General features: G+C 51.5%; 1 protein-coding gene across 6 annotated transcripts in view; it reads right to left on the reverse strand.

The window, feature by feature from the left end:
* The window catches only part of NRP2 (neuropilin 2), a 90945-nt gene extending 77907 nt beyond the window's left edge, over nt 1-13038 (reverse strand). For all 6 annotated transcript variants that reach the window (XM_049807816.1, XM_049807796.1, XM_049807806.1 and 3 more), the window contains exons 1-2: nt 12624-13038; nt 347-524 (exon numbers count right to left, since the gene is read on the reverse strand). In XM_049807816.1, the coding sequence (XP_049663773.1) occupies nt 347-524; nt 12624-12696 (251 nt within the window). In that variant the 5' untranslated portion in view covers nt 12697-13038. The remainder of the gene's footprint in view (nt 1-346; nt 525-12623) is intronic.
* Between the last annotated feature and the right edge of the window lie 10811 nt (nt 13039-23849).

Below are 23849 nucleotides of genomic sequence, written 5' to 3' on the forward strand. Positions count from 1 at the left end.
AAAAAGACAGTGAGGCCACTTCGACATAGAAAAAAACAAGCTACCTTTTAACCAAAGTGAAACTCGGGTTGAAAGCCAGTTAACTCTTGTTTTCAGATAATATCAGGCTGAGTTAAGAACCACCAGTTCAATGCAGAGTAAGCTCATCGTATGTGTCCAAAGCAGCATCTTACAACCACCCAGTCGGTTGATGCACGCTTGCCCCTAAAAGGCAACGAGATGCAGCGCTATGGGGGCTCAGAACGATGCTTGTTTTCACGTACAAGGAAGCATGAGGCCCATAATGCTAGGCAAAAGTGGGAAGAGGAGGTGACTATGTACTAGAGAGAAAGAGGAAGGCTCTTACTTGCAGTCGTGCTTTTCGATTTCAAAGTGAGGGTTGAAGTTGAGGATAATCTTCTGGTTGGATTCAGGGGCGTAGATGACCCACTCGCAGTTCTGGTGGGAGGGGTAGTCATTGGGGTACCCTGGGGAGGTGATGTACCCGGCATCCTTGGAGTTCAGGCGGCCCCCGCATGGCTGAGCTGCAGAGACATAGAAGGGAACAAGGCATTGGTACGGGTTCTGGGCATCAGCTGCACACAGCCAGTCCCTCCAGGCTACTGCTAGGGGTGGTCTGATAAAGGCCATTCTCCAGGCCACTGACATCCATTTGGTACTCTAATATTTCATGTTAATCTCTGGGCAAGGGCAATTATTCTACACAACAAACCTACTCCTATTCCCCTCCGCCTCCTGCAACACTTACATACCACATTTCACACAGACTAGAAAAGAGAAGTGAATGCTCTTGCCGAGGCAATTACAGAGCCATAAAGTAAGAGACAGACCGATATCAGATCATCTGAAGCTGCCTCGTTTTATCCCTTTTGCCTCCTTTGCAAGCTGCTCTGTGACAGTCTCCCACAGCTGTCCCAGGAGACACCAAAATTTGGACCTTAGAAATCTGATACATCTGCAGGAGCGCAGAAAGCTTTGCTGTTCCCAAAGAAGGAAACTGAGGCATGGCGGGGCTGATGGCGAGCCCAGGCCCACCTGCGCAGCCAGTGGCAGAGCTGAAGACAGCATCTGGCCCTCCTGACCTGCAGCCCTGTGACAGCCCTTCTCTGCTTGCTGTGCTCTCCCTCCCCAACTCTGCATGCCCCCACAAGCCCATCTCAGCAGACTAGCCTCCCGAAACCTTTCAAGCTAACCCAGCCGTTGGAATTGCAGACGCAAATAATCAGCAGTGGTGGTTTTGTGGGGCTAGCCTGCAAATGACTGGCAATGGCTGCGTGGTGAGCAGAGGAAGCACTCTCAGCTTTGGGTTAGAACAGGCCCTAGAGGGTGATTTCATCTTCAAAAAAACATTTAATCTCATGAATGCTGCAAATCAAATTTATTATTGCATTACTTGCTGGGAGGAAAATCTGCATCACAGGGTCAATTGATAGTGCATTACAAATCCCAACCAAGTCCCTTTCTCCACAGGTCCCCTACTGCGTGCCCCTCACTGCACCCCCTGCCCTGTCCCAGCGCCACGGCCCCACAAGCTGCCACAGCTGCACCCGGAAGACAGCATTGCCTCTTCACACCCAGCAAAATGGGCAAAAACCAGCAAAATGGCCAAAACCCAGCACAAGCCTAAGCCCCTCCACAGGGCAGGCTGGCAAGCATACGGGGTGACCCTGGTCCCACGTTGCAGAAAGGCTTTCCCCTCCCTGACGATAAGCAATGGGGTACAACGCGGGACACAAACCCTCATGGGTTGTCCCCACTTCAAGGCTGTCCCCACAGCCTCCCCACAGACCCGGAGGGCTCCGGTCCCACACCGGGTGGGCTTTCCCGAGGCCCACATGTGCACACCTTGCGATGGGGCCTGGGGCACATCCCATGTCCCCAAGGGAGCTGAGGCACAGGAGGAGCATCACCCTCCACCCAGGAGAGTAACCTCATGTCCCACACCCCATTGGCTCTGTGGGCTGAGGGTCTCTGCCGTGCTCCCCACTGCCCTGGCCCCAAGGGCTGTTCCTGTCTCTCCCGCAGCGGCACTCGCTGCAGAGCCCCAGGACCACCCAGGAGAAGCAAAGCAGTGCTCATGTGGGCTCAACCCCGCGCTGCGGGTCTGGCTCCGTCCCTCTGCCATGGGGTCCATGAGGCCCCAGGAGTGGCCCCTGCCAGGCTGTCACAAGTCTGCCTGCTCTTGGTGGGGACATCCCAGCCCGCCTTCAAACTGCCCTCTTCCTAGGGCTAACGTGAGGAGCAGGAGGGAGGCAGGACCCCTTGGTGGTAATGCTTTCCGGAAAAAAGCACTTTGAATAAACAACCTGCTGCCTGCACGCTGCCTGCAGAAAATGCACGTGCCCTGTGCCTGCAGAAAATGCACGTGCCCTGTGCGGGAACAAGGGCAGCAGGAGGGCCCTTCATGGGGAAGCAAGGCTTCCTTCGCCATGAAAAAGCACTGTCTCAGTTTCCCCCATGTTTTTCATGCCCTCTAACACATTCATTCTTCAAAATAACTTTCTTCTCACACACCCAAAGGCAGCTCTGCAGCTTTCCCTTTTTTCTTAAAATAATCCTGTAAGTATCCTGAAAAATAAGAGGGGAAAAATCGCAACACTGCCATGGAAGAGCTGAGAGTACCAAAAAACATCTGGTTTTGTTCCACAGGAGAGCTTGCTCAACACACAAACATTTACAAACCTACGTTCTTGCACAAATCTCTTCTCTCAGCAAGGCACATTTGCCCACACACGTGTCTATGTGGGTTCAGGGGGAGAGAAAGAGAGACATTCACGTGGAAGGAAGAAATTCACGGACTTGTTGACATCAACGTACAAATAGATGTGTAATTCACACTTCACTCATGTACGCACTTTCACACCTTCTCATAAAAATTCACACCTCGTTTGCACACATGTCCACCCGCTCCAGCAAAGAGAAATATTCAAGCTGCAGATTATTTTTCTTGGAAAGGGCAAAGTCTCGAAGCAATGAAAATACAGTCAATCCTTCCACACCTCGTCATCCCCTCCCCGTCTCTCCAGCTTTCACACACATGCTACCCGCTAGGCTGATACCACCAACATCACCCACCACTCAGAAGCTGCTAGCCCCTTACTTGCGCTGGATGCTATGAATACTCTGTGAGCCATTGCAACTCAACCACTTAGAGGGGAACTGCAATGTGAACAGGGGTGTCAGGCTCCAGCTTGCTCTAGCTCTTCCCTGACAAATGAACTCAGGAGCAGACACCCAGGCTTACCCTGATCTTAAAACTTCTCCCTTGCCCTGCGAGGCCATCACAGGTCAGCAGGACTGAGCTAAGGAAATCCCTGGGCTTGATCCTAATTTCAGGTCAGCTTGATGCCCAAGTTAAACTGCCGGTGAGGACTGCCTGAGTAAGAGGGGCTGGAGCCCAGCTCTCTGCGGCTGTGGTTTCTGCAGCAAAACGGGCAAGCAGGCAAAACCACTGAGTGGGCAGGAGCACCAGCCACATCCCTCAGGTGTTCAGATACCACCAGGAAAATTTCACCATCTTTCTGCAGCAGGGAAAGCCTTCCACCTGCAGGAAAGCTTATCTGTGTCTCGCAGAGGAACAGGTTTTGTCCTCTCATTCATCCCTCCCCAAGAAGGTCCAGAGAAATGAAGGCAGCTACTTCAGTACGCAGCTACTTCAGTGCAGTGCTGCCTTGTCCATGCACAGCACCAGGCCACGTGGTGGGCAATAGCATAGCAGGGAAACCAGGGCTTCTTAAGAGTTAACTGAAGAGGCAAAATGACTTTAATATCTTTGTAATTGTTCTGTCAGGATTTTTGTCTTTTGATTCACTGGTATCTAGCAGATAAACATCTGCAACAAAAAAATCTATCACTGTGCCCACTGACAGGCAAAGGGTTTGCCTCAGCAGACATGCCAACCACTAGCTTTCCATATAAAATCAGGCCTGTTTTGTACACAGTAGAGGATCAAGCTTCTACTTAAGTATGTCCTTTCAAACTGATGCATTGAATCCATGCAAAAAGGAAAAAAAAAAAAAAAAAAAAAAGAAGAAAAAAGTGAGTGACATGGCTACTGCCTAGGCTGTATGCTTTGGAAGCAAGACGTGCTCCACAGCTAATGGGCTCTGGCAGCTTTTGCCAGCCCTGAATTCACTTAATAAAATTAAAATTAAATTTTGAAGTATAAGCCAAGTCTGCCAGGTGCGTGGGACACCCCATTGCTCAGTAAGCAAAACGCAGGCGTTGAAAGCAAACTGCTGGGGCCCCTGCCAGCCCGCACGGTGGAGGGGCCAGTGGAGCGCTGTGGCGATGGCGAGGCCATGGGAGAGCAGCTGGGCTCCTCAGTGGAGGCTACAGAGGTCAGCACTCCCTGGCAGTGTAGGAGCAGGCTGGCTTCAGGATGGGAAATCCTCAGATCCCATCCTTTGTTAAGACCTACCACATGACTTACATTATCCCAGCAATCCTCTCCTTGCAGGACCACCCCAACAGGGTAACTACACCAGAGGATGACAACCAAGCCATAGGAACGGGAAAGGGAGACCTGGAGAAGCTCGCAAGGGCAGACTCCTGCAAACGCCACAGCATACGGCAGGCAACTCCAAAGTTTCCCACAGAGATGGGTATCAGCAGCTGAGCTCCTCACCCTTTGCGAGGGGCAGACTCCTCTTTCTCCGTCCTGACCTGCTGGAGACATCCAGGCTGATGAAGTCTGCCCCTGCTTCCCCCAGGCTGCAATGAGCAATCATTACTCAGGGGACCCAAAAATAACAGCCAGGGCCCGGGAACCTCCACCCACACTTGGGGTTTTTCAGCTCTGCAGCTCATCAGTGCATGCTGAAACCTTAGGCCGGGAGCAGAGCGTTCTCCTACTTGAATTTCCTGCCGATTAAACCCCTCTGGATTTCCCTCACCCCAGGAGAGCCGGGCTCACTGTTATTGTTGGACCTTCAACACAGAAACTAAAGCCAACTCTGCCTGTAACAAAAATAATCATCACCAGAGAGGCCCATTTCACAACAAACACACATACTACAGCCTCTCAGAGCTTGTAGCATCCAGCAGGAAACTATCATGTGTTTTGATCTGCTGGGTTCAGTTTACTTTGGGGATGTAATTCAGGGCTGCGCACAAAATTTAAGGCATTCTTGTTGCCTTAGAGGCAAGCGGCAGCATCACTGTCTGTGCTGCTCAGAAAGAGCAGCCTTTGAGAGCAGCAAAGGAGCAAGGGAGAGAGATCCCGGGAGTTCCACAGCAGAGGGATGCACTGCCCAGCCTCGTCGCTTATTTCTCTTCCTCGCATGAGGCCCTCACAGCCCAGCTCCACACTCTCATCCAACCACTGCCGAAGATTTCTATGTCCCGGGATTCAGTGCTGGGCAGAGGAGATTTGCCCTGACAGCCCTCTGACAGTGCAGCAAATTATGGGTCCTGGCACACATGACCTACTGCTCTCAGAGCTGCTGAACTTGGCGTGAGCCCTTGTGCAGCAAACCCTGAGTTTCAGTCCCATTAAAGTCAAACAGCTCTTCAAGAAGCAAAGTTTTTCAAGGTCCATGTGCGTCCAAGCACTTTGCCAAACCCTGGCATGGAGGGGACAAACAGATCTCTTCTGCCAAGGATTCATTACCGTTAACGTTCATCCTGCCTCAGTCCCCAGGCGCTGGCCCTGGGCGAGAATCTGTGCAGGGCTAACTTGGCAGGGGGTCTCACCCCAAACCGTACGGCACAACTTTCACATCAGGCAGGAACACAAACGTGAACTCTCGGATTTAGATGATACATCTTAGCCACTGGCCAAGGAGAGAGACATAGTGCAGAGGAAGCTAACAAGATTAGATATTTTATCCCCAGTAGCGTAGATCATTTTAGCAGAAGCATGTTTGCTTTGGATTGCAAGATAAAGCTTCAAAGGCTTCCTGAACAAATTAATGGACAAACACACCCAAACAACACAAAGCAGTTACACGCACATTTCATCCCAGAGCAGTACCCGCATCCATGTCTTGAGATTTCACGCAACCAGGGAAAGTCCCCTGAACATTTCATCGAGGGCCTTTACCAGTTTAACTGCAATTTCACTTAAAAGTAGAGGCACAGCAAAGCAGAATTTAAAGACTGCTTTTGTGATCTGAACGAAGATTTGTTTGATTCAAAGTGTCTCAGGCCTGTCACGAGACAGGCTCATAAAAACACTGTCTGGGCTTAAGCAAGAAAGGAACGCGCCAATCCATCAGTTGAGGAATGCAGCCGTTTGACCACTTCCTAAAGCATCTGGGGAGGGATGCAATATATTCACTTTATAGCGCTGGACAGCAATGAGAGGGGAACACCGGAAAGCTCAGCAAATGGAACATTTTAGCTGTGAGCCGTTGCAGAAAGACATCATTTAAAATTATTTTTAAATAAGAAGGGATTGTTGGAGGGAGGAAGAGAGAAAAGGAGATTTGGAGATTTCTTATACCTGCACTTTCTTTGCCATGTTAATCCACAGAATTAAGTGGAAACCTGAAAGAGAGACCTATTCAAGCTTCACCATGGAAAATGAGAGGGCCAAATCCTGCATGCAAATCCAGGTAATTTGCTTTGAAATCACTGGCATTCACCTGATTTCCACCCCTGCGGTTCTGCATAGCCACCTTCCAGGGGCTGGCATCGCATTGTACCTGTTGAGTCAGTGGCAACCTTGACCTTTAAATGTTGCCACTTTGGGGTTTTGGTGGTTCCCACCCCTGCCTTGTATCTTTGATGAGATTTCATATCCTGGTTTTACATGGTGCCACCTCTGTTAACTTTGTTATTTGTCATCTTATATCACAGGCAAATGCAATTCCAATAGGGCAAATGGCTTAATAGTGTTAGCCTTTCTATAGCTATGTGTGCACACAATTCTCCCAGCTTGCCTGCGAATGTAATCAGTGGTTCTGGAATTACAACTCCTGGCTACTCCGGTAATCATTCGAGAGAACTCGTAAGTGTGTGTGTGCACGTGCAAGGGAGGGGGCTAACTGCATATTGAACTTGCAGCAATCATGCCTGTTTCTCCTGCCTCTGTGTTAGGCTCCCAAGGGTTTGAAGTCTTGTGGAAACACACTGCCATCTCCCAGGAATAGGTGGCAGCTTCAGGACACCTTCACGTTGCAGGTCGGGTAGTTTCTGAGGAAATGTTGCCAGAACCGCAGGCGGGGAAACGGAGATGTGGGGAAGCTTGAAGGCTCAGAGCAGAGGCAGAAATAAAGCAGAGGATTCCTGCATGGCAGCCTGCCACCCTACCTATAGGCTACACTAGGAAATAATATGCAGATGAAACAATTTGCTGAGCCACCCCCATGAATGCTATCAATAACAGGCTGGTTCGAGGGGCATGAAGGAAAAGCAAGAGACGTTTCTAATTCCACAAACTGAAGAGCGAGCCATGGATTCACCTAGGGGTCCTCTCTGAAGAGCTTCAGGCTTGATGAAAGGTGTTCAATGCCTCTGAAATACTAATTAGTATTATTATTATAACAATTTCAAAAAGGAAAAAAAAAGCCTATCTTGTCCCTCATCTCCCCCCCCGCACCCTCCCAGCTTCCTCACACCTTTTGAGCCCATCTGTCGGGGTCTGTTCTGAAACTGAATCCTGGCTTTCCCCACTGGGCAACGGCAGTTTATTCCTGCCTCTTCCCAAAGTGGCTGGCAGAGCCTCTCCGAATCCTGCAACACCCCTGGCTCAGCCCTCTCTCCCAGGGGCCCTGTTGGAGCTGCAGAGCAAAACCCAGTGCCTTGGCGGCCGGCAGCCCCGTGGATGGGACTGGACGGGACGGCAGGGGAAGCAATGCCTCCGGAGCCACTCGGGGAGAGGCCCTGCCGCAGCCTCCCTCCGCACGCGCTGCTGAGTAGCAGCGGCTTCAGCCTTTACGATGGCTTGCTCAAATCCAGCTACTGCTGAGCTTCACTACTAACGCCAAAGTTATTACACGTTCTGGCGAGTGTCTTAAACACATTGTTTCCTGCTGAGCACATATTCAGCGGTCAAACAGAAAGAGAGGGAAGCAGGAGCGAGCCTGGGGGTGTGCATGAGGGAGAAAGTTGCCAAGGGGCTCTGGGGGTGTGAAGGAGAGCGCGGGGAAGGGAAGGGAAGAATGCAGGAGCGTGTGCGTGGCAGGCAGCAAGATGGGGGGGGGACCGGAGGGGCTCTGTGCGTAAGAGAAAAGGTTGTCATTTATGTGCTTGTGAAGAGAAAGGAAGAACCAGGGAGACAGTTAAGTGTGTGTATATGTGTCTACATGCACAAGGGGTTGGGGTTTTCCTCCCTCCTCTCCCCACAGGCATTCCCTAAAAACCAGGGTCCAAAGGAGCCTTTCAACAAAATGTAAGCAAAGTGAAAGGACAGTGTCCTTTTGGCTTCACCGTCTTCCTAGGAGGGACGTAGAGAAAGGCAGGCATTCAAGCCCCACACGGACAGCAGTTCACAGCTAAGGGTGACGCACCAGAACAGCTGGGGCAGATGTCCTGCCTTTGTCTCAAATGCATGGGGAGAAATGAGGGCAGGTTTCAAAGAGCCAGAGCCCAGCACTTCATCTCTGGAGCCCATTTTCTTTGCCTTATCAAGTATGAAGAGAGGAAGAAAAGCATTCAGACAGAAAGTCTCTCTGCATCATCCATCCCTACAAGTAATACTTCAGGCTATTCTGCATGCCGACTCACTGCTTGTACCTCTTTCCCCAACCTGTTTGGGAAGAGGCTGCCTCACCAAGGCTGCAGTTGGGGCCCCAGCCCCCCCGCGTTACCCTAGCTGTCCTCCCCCATGCGATCCATGGACACTGCTTGCATGTAGAACGGGCTACAGATCCGAGTTGTGATTTCGAGTTTTTGGCCCTGTGCCTGCTGACCTCGTGCTGACAACTCTCTCTTCTGTGTCTGTGCTTGCGTCTTTTCACTGCACAGGCATCAAGCCTGGCTCAGGATCTGGCCTTCTGAGATTGTGATTTGGCTCAGGCAGGGAGAAGGCTGACCCTTTGATTCCGAGTATGATTAAAACCATGCTACTGTAGCGCTAAGCCGTGTGCAACACTGCTAGCAACAGCCCTGATTTATGTTGTTGCTAGTATTGCGGTTTCCACCAGGGTGTAGACAGAGATTTCGAAAATAGCCCAGCTACCTCTTTGTCTGTGCGTGTATTATAATTAGAAATGTGTCAAAGGGCTGTTACGGTGTGAGGGTAGAGCTGGAAACGTTCACACCCTGCTTCTGCCCCCACCTCCATGTTGACACCGTCAGCCCCAGCTTGGGTGTGTGCAGGCACATCAGCTCTCCACACTTCCCGGATTAGACAACTGTATTCCTGAGACCCCATGGGGATGCAGTGGCGGTGACTTCACCGCACAATGGAGAGCAAGTTTAGCAGCTTCCAGTTTGCTCTCAGGCTGCTGCCCCCACCATCGTGGCTAAATGCCGACTTTTTCTATTATTTTGATTTCAGATAGGATCACAGGTCTCAGATACAGGCGATTTATTTTCCTAGCACAGCTGGTCTGTCAGAGGTCATATAATTTGGCAGCAATCCCAGTGCTTAAAAATTAATTTTTCCTTATTAATACAACTGGGGGTCCCACAGGATAGGATCCCAGCCTTATCTGAACCTGACAGCTTCCTAAACCCCATGAAGGATGCTTTCTCCTCTCAGGCTATCTGCAATACAAGGCCACCACGTCCTGGAGCCTGGCGGCACTGGAGGTTTCTGCTAGGAAAGCAACCCACCCGCCTGCCCAGAGCGGCACGCTGCTGGGATGGGGAGCGCTGTCTTCTCCAGCCCAGTATAGCGGGTTGCTTTCTCATTTTAACCTTCTAAGACATGCACGGGGTACCAAACACAGAGTAAATACCGGGAAGGGGGCTCGGGGGTGAGAAGGAGCAGGGCAGGGAGATGGGAAATGCCTCCGTAGAGCCCCCTGGGACCAGTACGCCTGCCTGTCACTCTAAACACCACACACCATGATTTTTCTGCGGCAGGAAAGTTAGGAAAACAAAATGCAGCATCCTAACCTGGGTCAGAGCCCCCCACTGAGCTTGTATCAGTCGTTTTCAGTGATGCTCCTGACAACTGTCTGATTCCTAGGCTAAAAAAGCTTTTGTTCCCAGTAAGAGCCGAGTTAACAGCACAATGGGCAAAAGGCATTACACTCAACGCTTGTATGGGTGCGTGTGCTCGTGTTTGTATGTGTGCAGCCGTGTGCCTGCTCGGCAGCAATTTGTTTTGGTCCCCCTCCCCACCTTGGTACACCTCCTAAGCCACTACTGAAGATGCTAGCTTTTAAGCAAACTATTCGGAAGGCTTCAAGAGTGAGCTTTGCTCGGAGCAGCATAAACATCATCTGAACAGCTCAGTACTTGGGTCACTCAAATCTGTTACTTTCTTACTTGATTGCTTTTTACAGGAAGATGAAAAACACACAGCCATCCAGCCTTCAGATTTATCTTCCAGGGTCTCCCACCCACTCCCCTCCATGGTTATCTCAGGGTTTGCTTGGATACATACAAATTGGCAGCTGCACTGTTTATCTCTTACCGTAGAAATATTGCACTAGGGTTTTTTTCCATGTGGATTATCATATTATTGTCTATTAAAAACATCTCCCCTCTCTACTAACCTCCCTTAGGGGACCTTAAGAGGGACTTTGATAATGGGGGAAGGCTTTCACATACACCAGACTGAAACATAAATCCATCTACCTCTGGCATGTTTTTCTTACTAGGCTGGCTAATTTACTGGAGCTGAGCATAGTCTGACCAAGGCTCACATCCCGTTACCCCATACCTTTGCTCGCTGGGCTAGCAATAAAGTCATTTGACCGGGTTTGCAGCGCCACAACAACGTCTTGGGAAACAGCCGCAGAGAAACAACTTCCTCGCTGGCTCCAACACCATGTGATGCTCTGCTTAGCCGGGAAAACCCCGCGTTCAAATAAACATTTCTTACAGCGACTGAACGGCCTCAGTGACACGGCTGGTTCATAAACCCCTTCCCAGTCATAAGTCCTGATCCAGAGCCCACTCAAGGACAGAAGGTGGGGTACGCACAGACGCAGGCACACACTCAGGCTCAGCAGCCACAGGGATCGCAGCCAGGCCGGCCAGTGCACCCTCAGGAGCGAAACTCAGCTTTCAGCCCGATCCGCCTCAGCACAATGCCCACGCCAGGAGACCAGACACCGCCTCTGCACCGGGGACCATCTGAAAAGACTCTCGCACTCAGCCCGGGCCTCCCAGGACTTTGCCCTTTCTCTTCACCCCATCGAGCGCCTATTCATTTGTTTTCCTATTTGAACAAAAGATGGGATTTTTTTTTCTTTCCTCTGTCACCATAAGGAAGGAGGCGATGCCAACCGGCAACTGAATATACACGGAGCGCTTTTGCCGGGAACGTCTGTGCTTCGCTGCTGCAAAAAAAAGAGGGACTTTCTCAGGCGGCAGAGACTCTCCCACTTCCCTTTTCAAGGGGCAGCTGGTGGCCATGCCGCTCCGGGGCAGGGGAAGGCAGAAGGGCAGGGGGAAAGGCAGGGACCCACGCACGCACATCGCGCCTTGCCATCTATCGCTGCCCGGCTCAGACCGCGGCTCGGGACCCTGCGTCCCCGCGGGCTGTCCGAGGCCCGACCCGAGGCCCCCACTAACGGGAAGGGAAGCCCACGGCTCAGCAGCTGCTGCCTTGGCACCACCGTCCCGCCAGGCAGCGCCCGGGCCGCTGACCGCAGAAGGAGCCCCAAGAGAGCGGTGGACGGTGGGGTGAGGCATATCCTTTTCCTCCAGGTGGGGACCCTGCTGCCTCCGTTAGCCGGAGCCAAAGCCAGTGGCCGGGGAGCACAGGGCCCAGCCTCAGCCCGCCCTTGCCCCTCTCCCGTCCCCAAGCCGAAGCAACGCCAGCACCGGGGCTTCAACCCCAGCGCCTCCTGACAGCCCAGCCTAGCTCTTTTAAGCGAGGACCAGAAGAACACACTCGCGCCCCTAGACCTGCCACGAACCCGCCAGGTCCCGGGACACCCCGGCGTTTAGCAGAGTTGAGCGCGGGTCCCGCGCGTACCGTACCGCGGGGCGGGCTTTCCCGGGGGGCTGCCCGGAGCGTGCCTCCAACGGGCGGGTGCCGCCACCGCCGTTAAGCCTCGCCCGCTCCCAGCGCCGCCCTGCGCGGCTCCCGCCTGCCTGCTCCCTGCCAGACGATTCTCATTTCTTACCTAAAGTTTCCCGAGGTTGCCCCCGGGCACGGGGCCGCGGGCATCCGGATGCGGGCGCCCGGGATGCGGCTGGTCCCTACCGCTTCCCCTCCTTTCCCCGTGCCACCCCCCCCCACCCCCCCCCCCCAAAAAAAAAAAAAACCCAAACCACCAGCGCGCAACTTTTCCAATGCGGCTCCGTCCCCTCGCCCCTTCACGGCAGGGGGCTGCGCCATCCCCGCCACGCGCACGAGTCCCCCTCCCCGAACCCCGAAAGCTGCGCGGCAGCCGCCGATCCCTCATTTGTTCCCTACGCGATGCCCGAAGCAGGGCAGAGCCTCCGTGCGTGCGCCCGCGGCCGCGCACGGGCACCCGAAAGTTGGGCGGGCGGGGAGGGCTCCCTCGCCCACGCGCGGCCGGGGGCATCCCCCGCTCCGGGGGACGCCTTACCTGTCTCCGCCGTACCTCCGGAGCCGGGCAAGCACAGCCCTAGAAATCCCCACGCGAGAAGAAACGTATCCATCCTTCGGAAGAAATTAATTAAAAAAAAAAAAAAGCACCAAAACAAAAAACCACCAAAAACGCAAAACCAACAACCAAACCACCCGAGGCTGCGGGGCCGAGCTTCGCCTCCCTCCCCCGAGCACGCCGCGCCGCGCCCCGCGTGGGCGCCCCACTCGCGAGCGGCTCCGGCGGGGCTCAGCGGGGGGCGGCGGCGGCGGCCTCCCCCGGGCCGGGGCTGCGGGGCGGGCGGTGCCGGCGGAACGCCTCTCCCCTAGGGCGACCCGCGGGGCCGGCGCCTCGGCATCCCCCGGGGCGCGGCGGCGGCGGTGCGGGCTGGGGCGCCGTCTGCGCCTCCTCTCCCTCCCCGCCGGCGCCTCGCAGCCTTTTCAGGCAGGGCGGCATGTGGCTGTCAGCGCCGAGCGCCGGCGCCGCCCCCCTGCGCCCCCCCCCCCTCCGCCCGCGCACCGCTCCGCCCCGCCCCGCCCCAGCGCTGCGGGAGCCTCCGCGTTTCCCCTCCGGGGAAACGCGGAGGCTCCCGCAGCGCTGGGGCGGGCGGCGCGGAGCGGCTCCGCGGTGTCGGGCGCGTCCCCGGTTGCGGCGCCGGGCCGGGGTGTGTGTGTCGGGCGGCCCCTTTCCCCGAGCGCTCGCGGCCTCGCGGTGCGGGCAGGACTTGGAGGAAAACCCGATGGAAAAAAGCGCGGAAGAAGCAGGGCTGTGCGAAGCGAAGGGAGACACCCAGAAATTGTCAGATGGGGGAGCATCAGGACAAGGATTGTCCCTGCTCGTGGGCTGCCGCCGCTGCCGGCCGAGACCCAGAAGCGCCGTGCCTCGGCCGGAGCCGCCGCGGCGGAGCGGGAAGAGCAGGCTCCCTCGCTTCTGACACCCGCGTTGAGGTGCAAAGGCTGCTGCTGCTGCTGCTGCTGCTGCTGCGGGGGACGAATGCAAGACCTCACCGGCACTGCGCCACGGTTGGCTTCCACGCTCCCGACCGGTTTTCTCCCAAGACGCTCTTTAAAAACACGAGCCGAGAGCAGCGTTCAGATAGTCACCTTAAGAGTGCTCAGAAAGTTCGTTCGCCTTTGCCCCTGACAAGGCGAGGACTCCCCGCCTGGGCTGGAACCGCCGGGACCTTGAGTTTACTTGCCGCTTAAATTCACAGACGGCAACGGGCTTAAAAGGCGGTGCCTGGCGAACTGGGGCTAACTCACACCTCCATCCCGTTGGAGAGGTGACATTGCGAAGCACACAAGTGAAATGAGCCCTAACACCCTGCACCAAAAAGCGGCTTAAACCCAAATTCTTCGTGTTGTTGATCAGAGCCTAGATTATAGATTCCAACTTCCAAATACGCAGTAGACAAAGGGATTAAAACTACGTTACCTCAGTTTTTTTTAAGTTGGTAATTAGTGAAGAGATACTGGCATGTGGCAGAAGTGAGATACATCATTGTGTGGGTGAGAGGGAAAGTACGAACATTTCACTGGTACTCGTTTAGGGTGACGAGACTAATTATTTTGTACTCTGCTGTCTATCAGTTACGGGTAGCATCACCAGCTCACGTCAATGAAATCATGATGCCAACCTGTTTGAGCGCATTCACACAACACGAACGCACCGAGTTCCTCTGAGGCCAGTGGAAGTTCATTGACAGCAACAGATTTGGCCTGACAGATAGATCTGATATTTCAGCCGTTACCCTGAGGGCTGTAGCATCCCTCTTCCTTCTGTGTGTTTTGATACCTGATTTTGCATCTTCTGTGGCTCAAATGTGCTCCAACACCTGTTGAAGCTGACGCAAAGCCAGTGGCAACTGAGTCTACTGCCTTATTTATTGTGTTTTGATGTGGAATTATGCAACTATTATTTACTACTTGCTTATAGTTAGACTACTATCAAGCTAGCAAAGTGTGATTTTTTGTGTGTATAAATAGCCCTTGCAAACCATAACACAGATATTGGAGCATAATATAAACCCACAGCATGAATCATTCCTCTCTTGAGATGTGCATGGAAAAGGAAGGGGCTACCAAGCCCTAACCAGAGTCGGCTCCATCTCACACACCATACAGCACAGGGGCAATTTTCCTCCCATTACATTCAGTCAGAGTCTCGGCTGGTTAAGGTCAATAGAAGAGTGCAAACGCAACCTGGAACTGATACCAGCTCTGAGCTGCTACTGAGTGAAGAGGAGATAACCCTAGGAGAGAAAATGGTGATGGGCAATGAAGTTATCTGATGCTCCACGGAGTTTCTCTCGGCTGCTTTTCAATAGCTCTCCACAAATCCAGCCCTGTGTTTAGTGTCAGATCTCAAGTCTCCTCTCCAGAACACGCCGCTATCGGGAAAGGAAAGGCACAACTAAAATACCAGGCAGCGCTACTGCGGTTTCTACCACCGCAAGTGTTCAGGATAGGATGGCAACCAAGCTGGTGACACCTGCTAGTCCAGCTCAGGTACAAAAGAGTGAGAAATACTTCTTTGGGGAGCATTTAAGACTCAGATCCTCTCTCAGGTTTGAAGGAACTGAGCACAAGGTGATGCTATGCACCTTGAACTTACCTCTGCCTGTTTCCAGGGGCAGCTGCTGCTGCTGTGGGCGTTGCTCCATGCCCCAAGCAAGGCTGGGCCTCATCAGCTCTCCATGCTGGGGAAGCCCTGCTTCTGCCAAAGGCCTCAGGGCTCTGCTGTCTGTTCAGTCCGCCTGTGGGTGTTTAAAACCCACAAGTAAGCACTCGCCAAACCCATCAGGAACTGCAGCATTTTTCCATATCTGTATGTCAGAAACATCCACAAAACCTCAATGAAAGTGAGACTACGTAATTTAATGGTACTGTAATATTTAATGTACCATCTGCATTAAATTTGGTTGAAGCATTTTTGCAGCCCAAGCCTCAGTCGGAACTGTGATGCAGTGAAATTTCCCCCATCCCTCTCCTCCCTTCCAGCAGAAAGCCTTCGCCTCCTTAAACAGTGCCTAGTTCCCTGCTGCTGACCCGAGGGCCCGCGTACCTCAGGTTTTCCCTGGCACTCTTCAGCTCTGCTCTTCTCTTCCCTCTAATTGCAGCTCCTTTTCAACATTGATCATACTGCCTCATTTATTTCCAATCACAGCTTCCTCTTTTTAAATGAGTCCTTATAACACCATGAACTGACCATCAGGAGGTGTCTGTAAAGCAGGAAACCCCCCAGCTTTTCCTTAGAGCCTTTCTCAATCCTGATTTAAAAGAAAATAAAGTTAAAACCAAGGCGTCATGTATTCCTGTAATCGTCTCTGGGCTCCAGAGTAGCTGGACAAACAGGGTATCTCCCCCAGTTTTATGTCAAACCACACTATTTCCAATGCAGAACTTGACAGCCTTCCAGAGAAAACAACACGGGAGGACTGAAACAGGGTTAGGAATGAGAGCGGAGGAAAATGATACCCGGCCTAGATAAAACCAGAAGTATTGTCAGTCAGCAGGAGAGCAGGGACTCAATTATTTTTGGCAGGATACCCGAAGAGCAGGAGCGCAGGGCATGGGGGCAGACGGTGTGGGTTGTCTCCCTGACGCCTCGCAGGAGCGCAGACTTCTTGCTGCAGTCCTCCTCCTCCAGACAGCGCTTTGAGATTCTCAGCTAAAAAGCTCTAAGTGCATCATATAAAATGTTTTTATTAGTCTATCAGGTGCACGATTATGAGATCTCATTTTATAGCCACAAATAGCCAATAATTACCTTAGCATCCCATTAGCCCTCGTCTTCAGCCAGACTGTTTGCTTGGGAATTTGTCCATATTCAAAAAGCAGGCCAATACCCCAACTTGGAGAAAGCAGTTTGGCACATTGCATTCAAGTCCATAAACTTCCAGTGTAGAGGTGGCTTAATTAGCAAGCTGCCCAGTTAATTTTTCATGGGGAGTACCGTGGCTGCTAACCTGCGGTTGAAAGCAGCGGCTGCAGGGCGAGCCAAGAGGCTGCTCCTTCGGCTCTGCGGGTGCTGTAGCAGGTCAGCGCTTGTCCACCCCGTTACTGCCCACCCACCCCACTCCTGCCCACCCCATTACTGCTCGCCTTCTCCTAACATGCCCCCCGCACATTTTTCCAGCTGCCGGCCCAACTGCTGCTTTCTCCCCCCGCCTCTCCTGCTCACAGATATTTCGTACGGGAGGAGCGCTGCTGACGTGCAGAGGCTACTCCAGCATTCATGCTGCCCGGCTGCATAGTGGCCTGAAGCTCAGGTGGCCACCGCAGGCCCCGGGCCAGTAGTGCCCTGCTGTGGGGCCGGGAGCTGGCGGAGGGCTGCGGGAAGAGCTGGGGAGCAACACCGCTGCAGGGGAAACAAGGGGAGCGCTGAGGCAGCCTGGAAAGGAGAAATGAAAAGAAGGGAGCGAAAAAACAGAGGAAAAAAGGAGGAAAGAGTGGAGGAGGAAGGCGGCGAAAGAAACAGAGAGGCAGAACAAGGGGATGGGGAAAATGAATAAATGGCAGAAAACAGAGGAAGCAAACTAATGGAGTTAAAATCCATCATTGGATTAGCAGAGAGGGGAAGAGCGATTCCTTGCAGCTCGGGAGGTGCTCAGCCACGGGAGGGGCGCAGGCGTGCTGCTGGGGGCCTGCTCCGAGCAGCAGCCTGTGCGGGGGGGTTGGAGGTGCCAGCTGGGGGGGGAGGAAAGCCCCTGCATCTTCAGAGTTAATAAAAAAAAGCTTTCAGACTTCAGCAGGCTGACTAAATTAGGCTGAATATAAAGGTGCTGTATTATTTCTCAATACGGCAGCGGTATGAAAGGAGGCAATGGGTTTCTTTTGAAGCAGCTGCTGTGTAATCCAGGGCTTTCAGGTGTACTTCAACGAAACGCTCTCCTGGTTTCAGCAGGTTAACCTCATTAAAGGCTCCATCTACTGCTTTAATGTTCACTGAAATCCCACTGGGTGGGTACATTAGGCAGAAAAAACCCCCACAAGATGATTGCATGCTGCTGTTTGGCACAGTGAATGGACCTAGAAAGGGAAATGGAGGAGGGGAGGGGGTCACACAGTGACCCACACTGGAGAGGGCAGATCTTGAACCACTGTAACACACCAGCGGGCCTTGACCTTTGCTAATGGCAGCAGAAGCCACTGCAGCAAAACCCCAAGTCTGCAGGGAGCCACCCCTCCTGACCCCATCTCCATGAATAACCTGATAGGTTCCTGCTTGGCTTTGGAATCCTCCTTCTCCATGCAGCCGCTGGTGATGGCCCCCAGCTTGTGAGGAAGGTGCCGATCCCCCATAGCTTCTCCTCACCTGCGAAGAGGAGACCACGGACAGACCAACAGACCCTGGCAATTCTATTGGCTTTGCTGTCGAGGGCTTTGAATTGGGCTTGAGTTTCTTACCCCACTGTAACTGTGGGGTGCGGTTAAGACTCTTGAAAAATCACATAACCTCTTGCTAGTGTGAGGTGACCTAAGCTCTGTGCGTTCATCTGCTAAAAGCACCGAAAATGGCCGACTAACCGTGGTCTCTGCAGGTCCCTACCCACAGACCAGCATCCGGTCAGCTTCACGCTAGAGAAGCTCCAGTTGGACCACACTCCAGGTAGCTTCAACAGCAAATTTTCCACAGACTGAATTAGATGGCCACATTTGTGGATCCCTACACAGTTACAGTCACAAACCAAGGGCCTCATTTAAAGTCTGCTGAAGCTGGTGGGAGTTCATCTATCAACTTCACTGACGTTTGGATGTGAACCAAGTGGCTGAGCCCTGCAAAGCCAGCATGACGTCTTTAACTGTAAGTGCTGCCATTGACTTCCGCCGGGCTGGCTTCCACGGTGTAAGTGTCATGCTCTGTAGTAAGTACTTGCAGGGCTGTGTGCTCAGTGTTATGAAGGGCCACGCCAGCAATCTTATTAAAACACCTCCTTAAAAATACACAAATTCTTAAAGCAACAAATCATTTAGACCCCCCCCTTGCCTGAAACTTGGCAAACAAATTCTTAGGCCAGAAGCGATTTCTTTTTCCTTATAAACAAAATGCCATTGCCATGCTTTGGCTCTTGGCTTGATAGATCCTGGCAAGAAAATGTGTGTGTATATTTTAAAGGGCTTTCTCCTTTGCTTATCATGCTTTAGCTTTTGACCTCTCCCCCCATGGCCAGGCACATTCCGGTGTTGGCTCCTGTGGTGGTACGTCGCACAGCCCTCCCAGCCACTGGGGTTAGACACTCCCTCCAGCAGATAGCACATTCTTCTGGAGCACTGTCATGGGGGGAAGCCCTGAGCTATGAAAGGTTTTATTTCCCTTTTAATCTTTTATTTTCTTTGATGTTCATTTTAAAATAAATTATTGTGCCTTATTTGTATTACGGTACCTGGCTCTGCAAGGACTGGGACCCCTCTGCTGTGCAAACACAGAGTCAAAGGCAGTTTTTGCCTCAAACAGTTTACAATCTGAAGAGACAAAGCAGACAAAAACCAAGAGCCAGATACAACGTGGATGACAAGCCTATGGATTACTTTTGCATTTAGTTAGGTTGTAAACTGTTGAGGAAGAGATTGCCATTTGACTACGCCTGTGCAATATCAGAGGTAGGAACTTTCTTCTGACGCTGCTGGATACCCCGTTGTTTGGAGATGGGTTTTCAACACAGACCACTTAGGTGACGATGTCCCAGAAAGTCAGTGATTCCTAAGGGAGCCACTGCTTTTCACCTGACGTCACCAAACACGTGCCAGTGACCCCAAAAAGCAATCTCATAACAGAAAAAGCCATGTATATTCTGCTAATAAAATACAGATGAGGATAGGAAAGGGAACAGATCTAGAGGATCCCAGCTGATAGCTGGAAGCAAGGCTGAGCTGTGTTTTCATCATAGCCAAACACTCCTGTGTTTTGAGAACATTTCAAAGCATGTTTGGCACAGAACTTATGTACATGCTTACCTTCCTAAAATTTTCATAGTGGTGCTATGATCTTGCTGGAGACAGCTCTGCTGGATGTATCAGGCTGAAGATTGTTTTCATAATCCTCTCTTTGACATACATGCACCTCTCAAGTCAGACCTCACCTTTATGCCGCTTCCTAGACAAGAAATCCATAATCTCAGAGGAGCTCTACCCTGCTTCCTTTCCCTTTCTGTGAACATTCTGAGTCATAGTCATCAGCCTTTCCATCTGGGAATGGGGCTGCTTCCTTATCATTGCAGAGTAGCTCTTTTTCCCAAGGGGTGTCTTCCCTCTCTCCCCAGGGTCTGGCACACAGACCCCATTGATTTTTCAGTGTAACTTCTCATGGAAATCAATGGTGCTAAGGCTGCTTCACGGTCAATAGGACGGCACTGAGGCCCATGCCTCAAATAACTACACTGGATGGTTCTCCGGGGAACTGGCACCTCCAGAACCATAGTCAGGAAGCTGCCCATTTTTTGGGCAGCTCGTATGGCAGGGCAGTGTTTTCACACCTGTGCTCAGCTGCCTTCACAGGTCATTAGGAGCATGTGGCCCTCCGCAAATTTAGGATGTGCTTCTCAGAAGCTCAAACTTAGGGTTTAGCACTGCAAATTTGCTGAAGAGATGCACTAAAATAATGACTATCAGGCACTCTGAAATGAGGGGTGGTTTTGTGGCCATGCAGCCGCAGATTAGGAGAACCAGTAGGGTCTTTTGGTCTTCCTGAGCCAGACAAGTGACCCAGGGTCCAACCCAGTGTAAGCCTGTGAGCAGTACTGGACCTTTACCATAGTTTTTTTTGTTTCCATGTTAGCAAAATGGGACTGCTAATACCGTGTCTCTCCCACCCCTTGTCTGACTTCTCTGCTCGATTTTGAACTCCTGAACGGTCTCTCCCCATGTGCAGCACAGTGGGTCCAGTGGCTACTGTAATACAAACAGTCCTTAGTTGCAGGTTTTTCTTTTTCCTTCTCAGTGTGCTACATTTATAAGCATCAACCACAAGCCCAGTACAGTCAGGCTTTCCCTTGCTCTCAGCACCTCAGAGCATTTGGGTTCGTGAATCTTGCTATTAATAATACATTGTGCAAAGTTGGTAAAGAGCTCAAAGTTTTCCATGTGTGTGCTGGAGTTTGATTGTAACTGTGGGTATCATTATCATCAAAGAGACTGAGGAATGGCAGCTTTTAGTTAAACAAATGGAAAGCTGTATTTAGTCTCTTTTGCCACATTGTGATAGGAAAGAATAAAGGCTTTTAAACATATTTTACAGCTGCTGTTTCTTAGGTTTTTCTGCCTCACAATAGTCTCCGTGGTTCTGACTGGGAAGTTGTTGCAAAAGCTTTTTGTTTTTAAGCCTCCTATTGAAATAATACATATTAATTGCCTCATTCCTGAGTTTTTTGTTGTGGTGGAAATTTCAGATGGGGGGTGGATGGACGAGCCGTAAATCATCAACAGCTGAGAGGGGGTGCCCTGGGTGAGTAATGAGAGAGGGGGCTTAGGGCTTAGATGACACACTACTAGCACAGTGCGAAGGAGAAGAAATGTCTCCCTGGGAAGTGAGAAGACAATTGGCAGAGGAGCCCTGGGCTCTTTGGGGTGAGCAGGGTAGAGGCAGAGTGGGGAAGGGGGAGCTGAAAGTGCTCAGCAAGGAAGCCAGGTGGGAGCAGGGACAACACTAGAAAGGAGCAGCATGACAGCATACTCTTTGAAGAGAAAAAAAGAGCTGGATTCGTCATACCGTGGCCACCAAAAATGATTATCAACGGAGCAATTAGCTCTGTAAGCAATGCGACAAATGAACACTGCTTTCCTAGAGGTCCTTAGAGTATGGTTGGATCCACAGGTGTACAATAAAGGCTGAGCTCAGGTTTTTCGGGTCGTGATGGCACTAACATGGTCTCTCCGTCCTATCTCCCCAGCTGTTTTTATGAACCTTGCAGGAGATTTATACTTCTGATGAAATTGCCCAAAGGTTCAAAAGTTACTGTGGCAGCAGCAGCAAAACACATGGTCATATACCATATATAAGCCTCTTCCTTACAAACTTAAGCTAAAGGTATATATATGTATATCCTAATACTTGCAACACAATGCTATCCCAAAGGGCTACAGGTAGTTTAGGAAAGCGACAGTGATTGCAGTTACCTCCATTTTACATGACATGACATATTGTTACTAGACCCATTCCAGGCAGAGCAGAAGCCCCCATGCTCCTCACCACCACTCACCTCTTTCCTCTGTGCTCTAAGAAATATTTTGGCCTTTCACCTGCTGAAAAAATATGGAGGCAGTGGCCGTCTCTTCAAAGTGCTGTAACATGTTCGGACCGAAGGTGCCCAGGGAAGGCAATGTGAGCTCCCTCCTTCTCTCGGCTCTGTCCCACAGCGCAGCCATGGGTCCCGTGCATGCCAGGTCCTGGGTGGCCATCACCCAGAAGAGACCGGTTACAGTGCTGACGCCAAGCAGAAGGTGAGCAGCAAAGCAGCCCCATCTGTTAAACACATGAAAGGTGAATTGATGGGAGTTCAAGCCAAGTACTGAAATGTAGCTGTGAATCTGAAAGCTTTGTTCCAAAGAAATGAAGTCCCACTTTAAAATGAGTCCAAAAAATCCCATCCTGCTTCCATTGAAGTCAATGGCAAAATTCCCACTGGCTTAACCAGGAACAGGATCAGGCCACTTCCAAACAGATTTACAGCCAACACATGCTGTAACGCTTGCATACTGCATGTGCTTACTTCTATTTCCAGCCATATTAAAAAATTATAGCAAATGCCTATGGATTTGTGCATATGAGTTATTGTGCTGCTAATGAGAGGAAGAATTACCCGAACATGGTTTAGATGGTCATCTGTTGCCAGCACAGATGAAATTGCTGGGTCATTCACTGGCTTCATATCACTGTTCATCCCATTAGCATTTCCATTAGGATTATTGCAAAATGTAACTCAATTTCTCTTTTTTTTGGCGGATGTGGGGAGGGACACAGTCTGTGTTTGCAATTAGAGCTGCTAAGGAATTGGAACTGAAGCCGCAGGCACACTCTTGTGCCACACTGCAGCCACTGACGGGACACTCCTCTGACAGGACCACTTCTGCTTAACTAGGGGAGTAGGAGAGGTTCTAGGTAATGAAACAAACCAAAATGACTTCTTACAGCTGAAGGCCTCTACACATAATGCATGCACGCTCATGCACTAGAAAGCTTTGCCTAATTCATTCCCACATGCTCCTTGCTTTGGGCAGCTGAATCCCTCCCTCTTAAATGTTAGGAAGTTTGCAGACAAAACCCCATGCAGATCTTGTTCTTCAAAAGTGCTGCTGAGAGTCAGCAACCAGCGGGTTTCCCAGAAGCCCCTGTTTGCCAGTCCCTTCAGTAACTAGGCCCCATGTTCTCTGCAGCTATCATTAAAAAAAAAAAAGAAGAAAATCATCTCACGGCTGAAGCCTCCCTCCCCTCACTCCTCCCACTTGGAAAAAAACCCATCTATTGTTTTCCTGTAATTGATCAAGCATAAACATTCAGCTCTACAGTTTTACGACTAATCACTCTACTTCTAAGACACGTGTTCGCAGCTATGCAAGGCACCAGCTGCTGTCATTCCAATGGATATTAATTTATATTGTCTCCCGCTCCCGTCCTCCCTGCGCCGCTACACAAAGGGAGTGGGGTGGCGGCAGGAGCTTTAGATGAAGACATCTGCTTGAAAGGCACACAGTAGCTGTGCTGCCGAGATTGCACCTGGACTTTCACTGGAAAATCAGACACACCAGTTGCTTCCTGGCACTCCAGGCTTTGGTACACACACAGGGTTTTAACTACTGTTATTTACCTCACTCCAAGGGAAGTAAAATGTTGGGACAGAAGGAGGCAGATTTCAGGAGCAAAACTAAGCTGACTGAAATAAAATATCACAGACATGCGGTGCAGGGCCGGGCCAGGGGAGGAGGGGTGGTGAGAAGGGGAAAGAGGAAAGCTAGAGACTCTAATTTTGCCCCCTAAAAAGGTTCTTTCATGATGGTTGGCTATGCTCAGCTACTCTCTGGAGAGGCTGGCAGCTTCCCCAGGCTTGTGTGCAGGATGAACCCAGCCAACTGCAGCCTTGGGAGGAGGAGGTGGAGGGGAGGAGGAGGTGGAGGAGAAGAGGACTTGTTGGTTGTCCCTCTGTGAGACCCCACAGAGACAGACAGAGCTTGACACTGGTGGCTCGAGTCTGTGACCCTGCTGCAGCATACAAAGTTGGTCTCCCCCTCATCC

The sequence above is a fragment of the Accipiter gentilis genome, chromosome 1 (assembly GCF_929443795.1).
Source record: "Accipiter gentilis chromosome 1, bAccGen1.1, whole genome shotgun sequence".
Classification (NCBI taxonomy): domain Eukaryota; kingdom Metazoa; phylum Chordata; class Aves; order Accipitriformes; family Accipitridae; genus Astur; species Astur gentilis.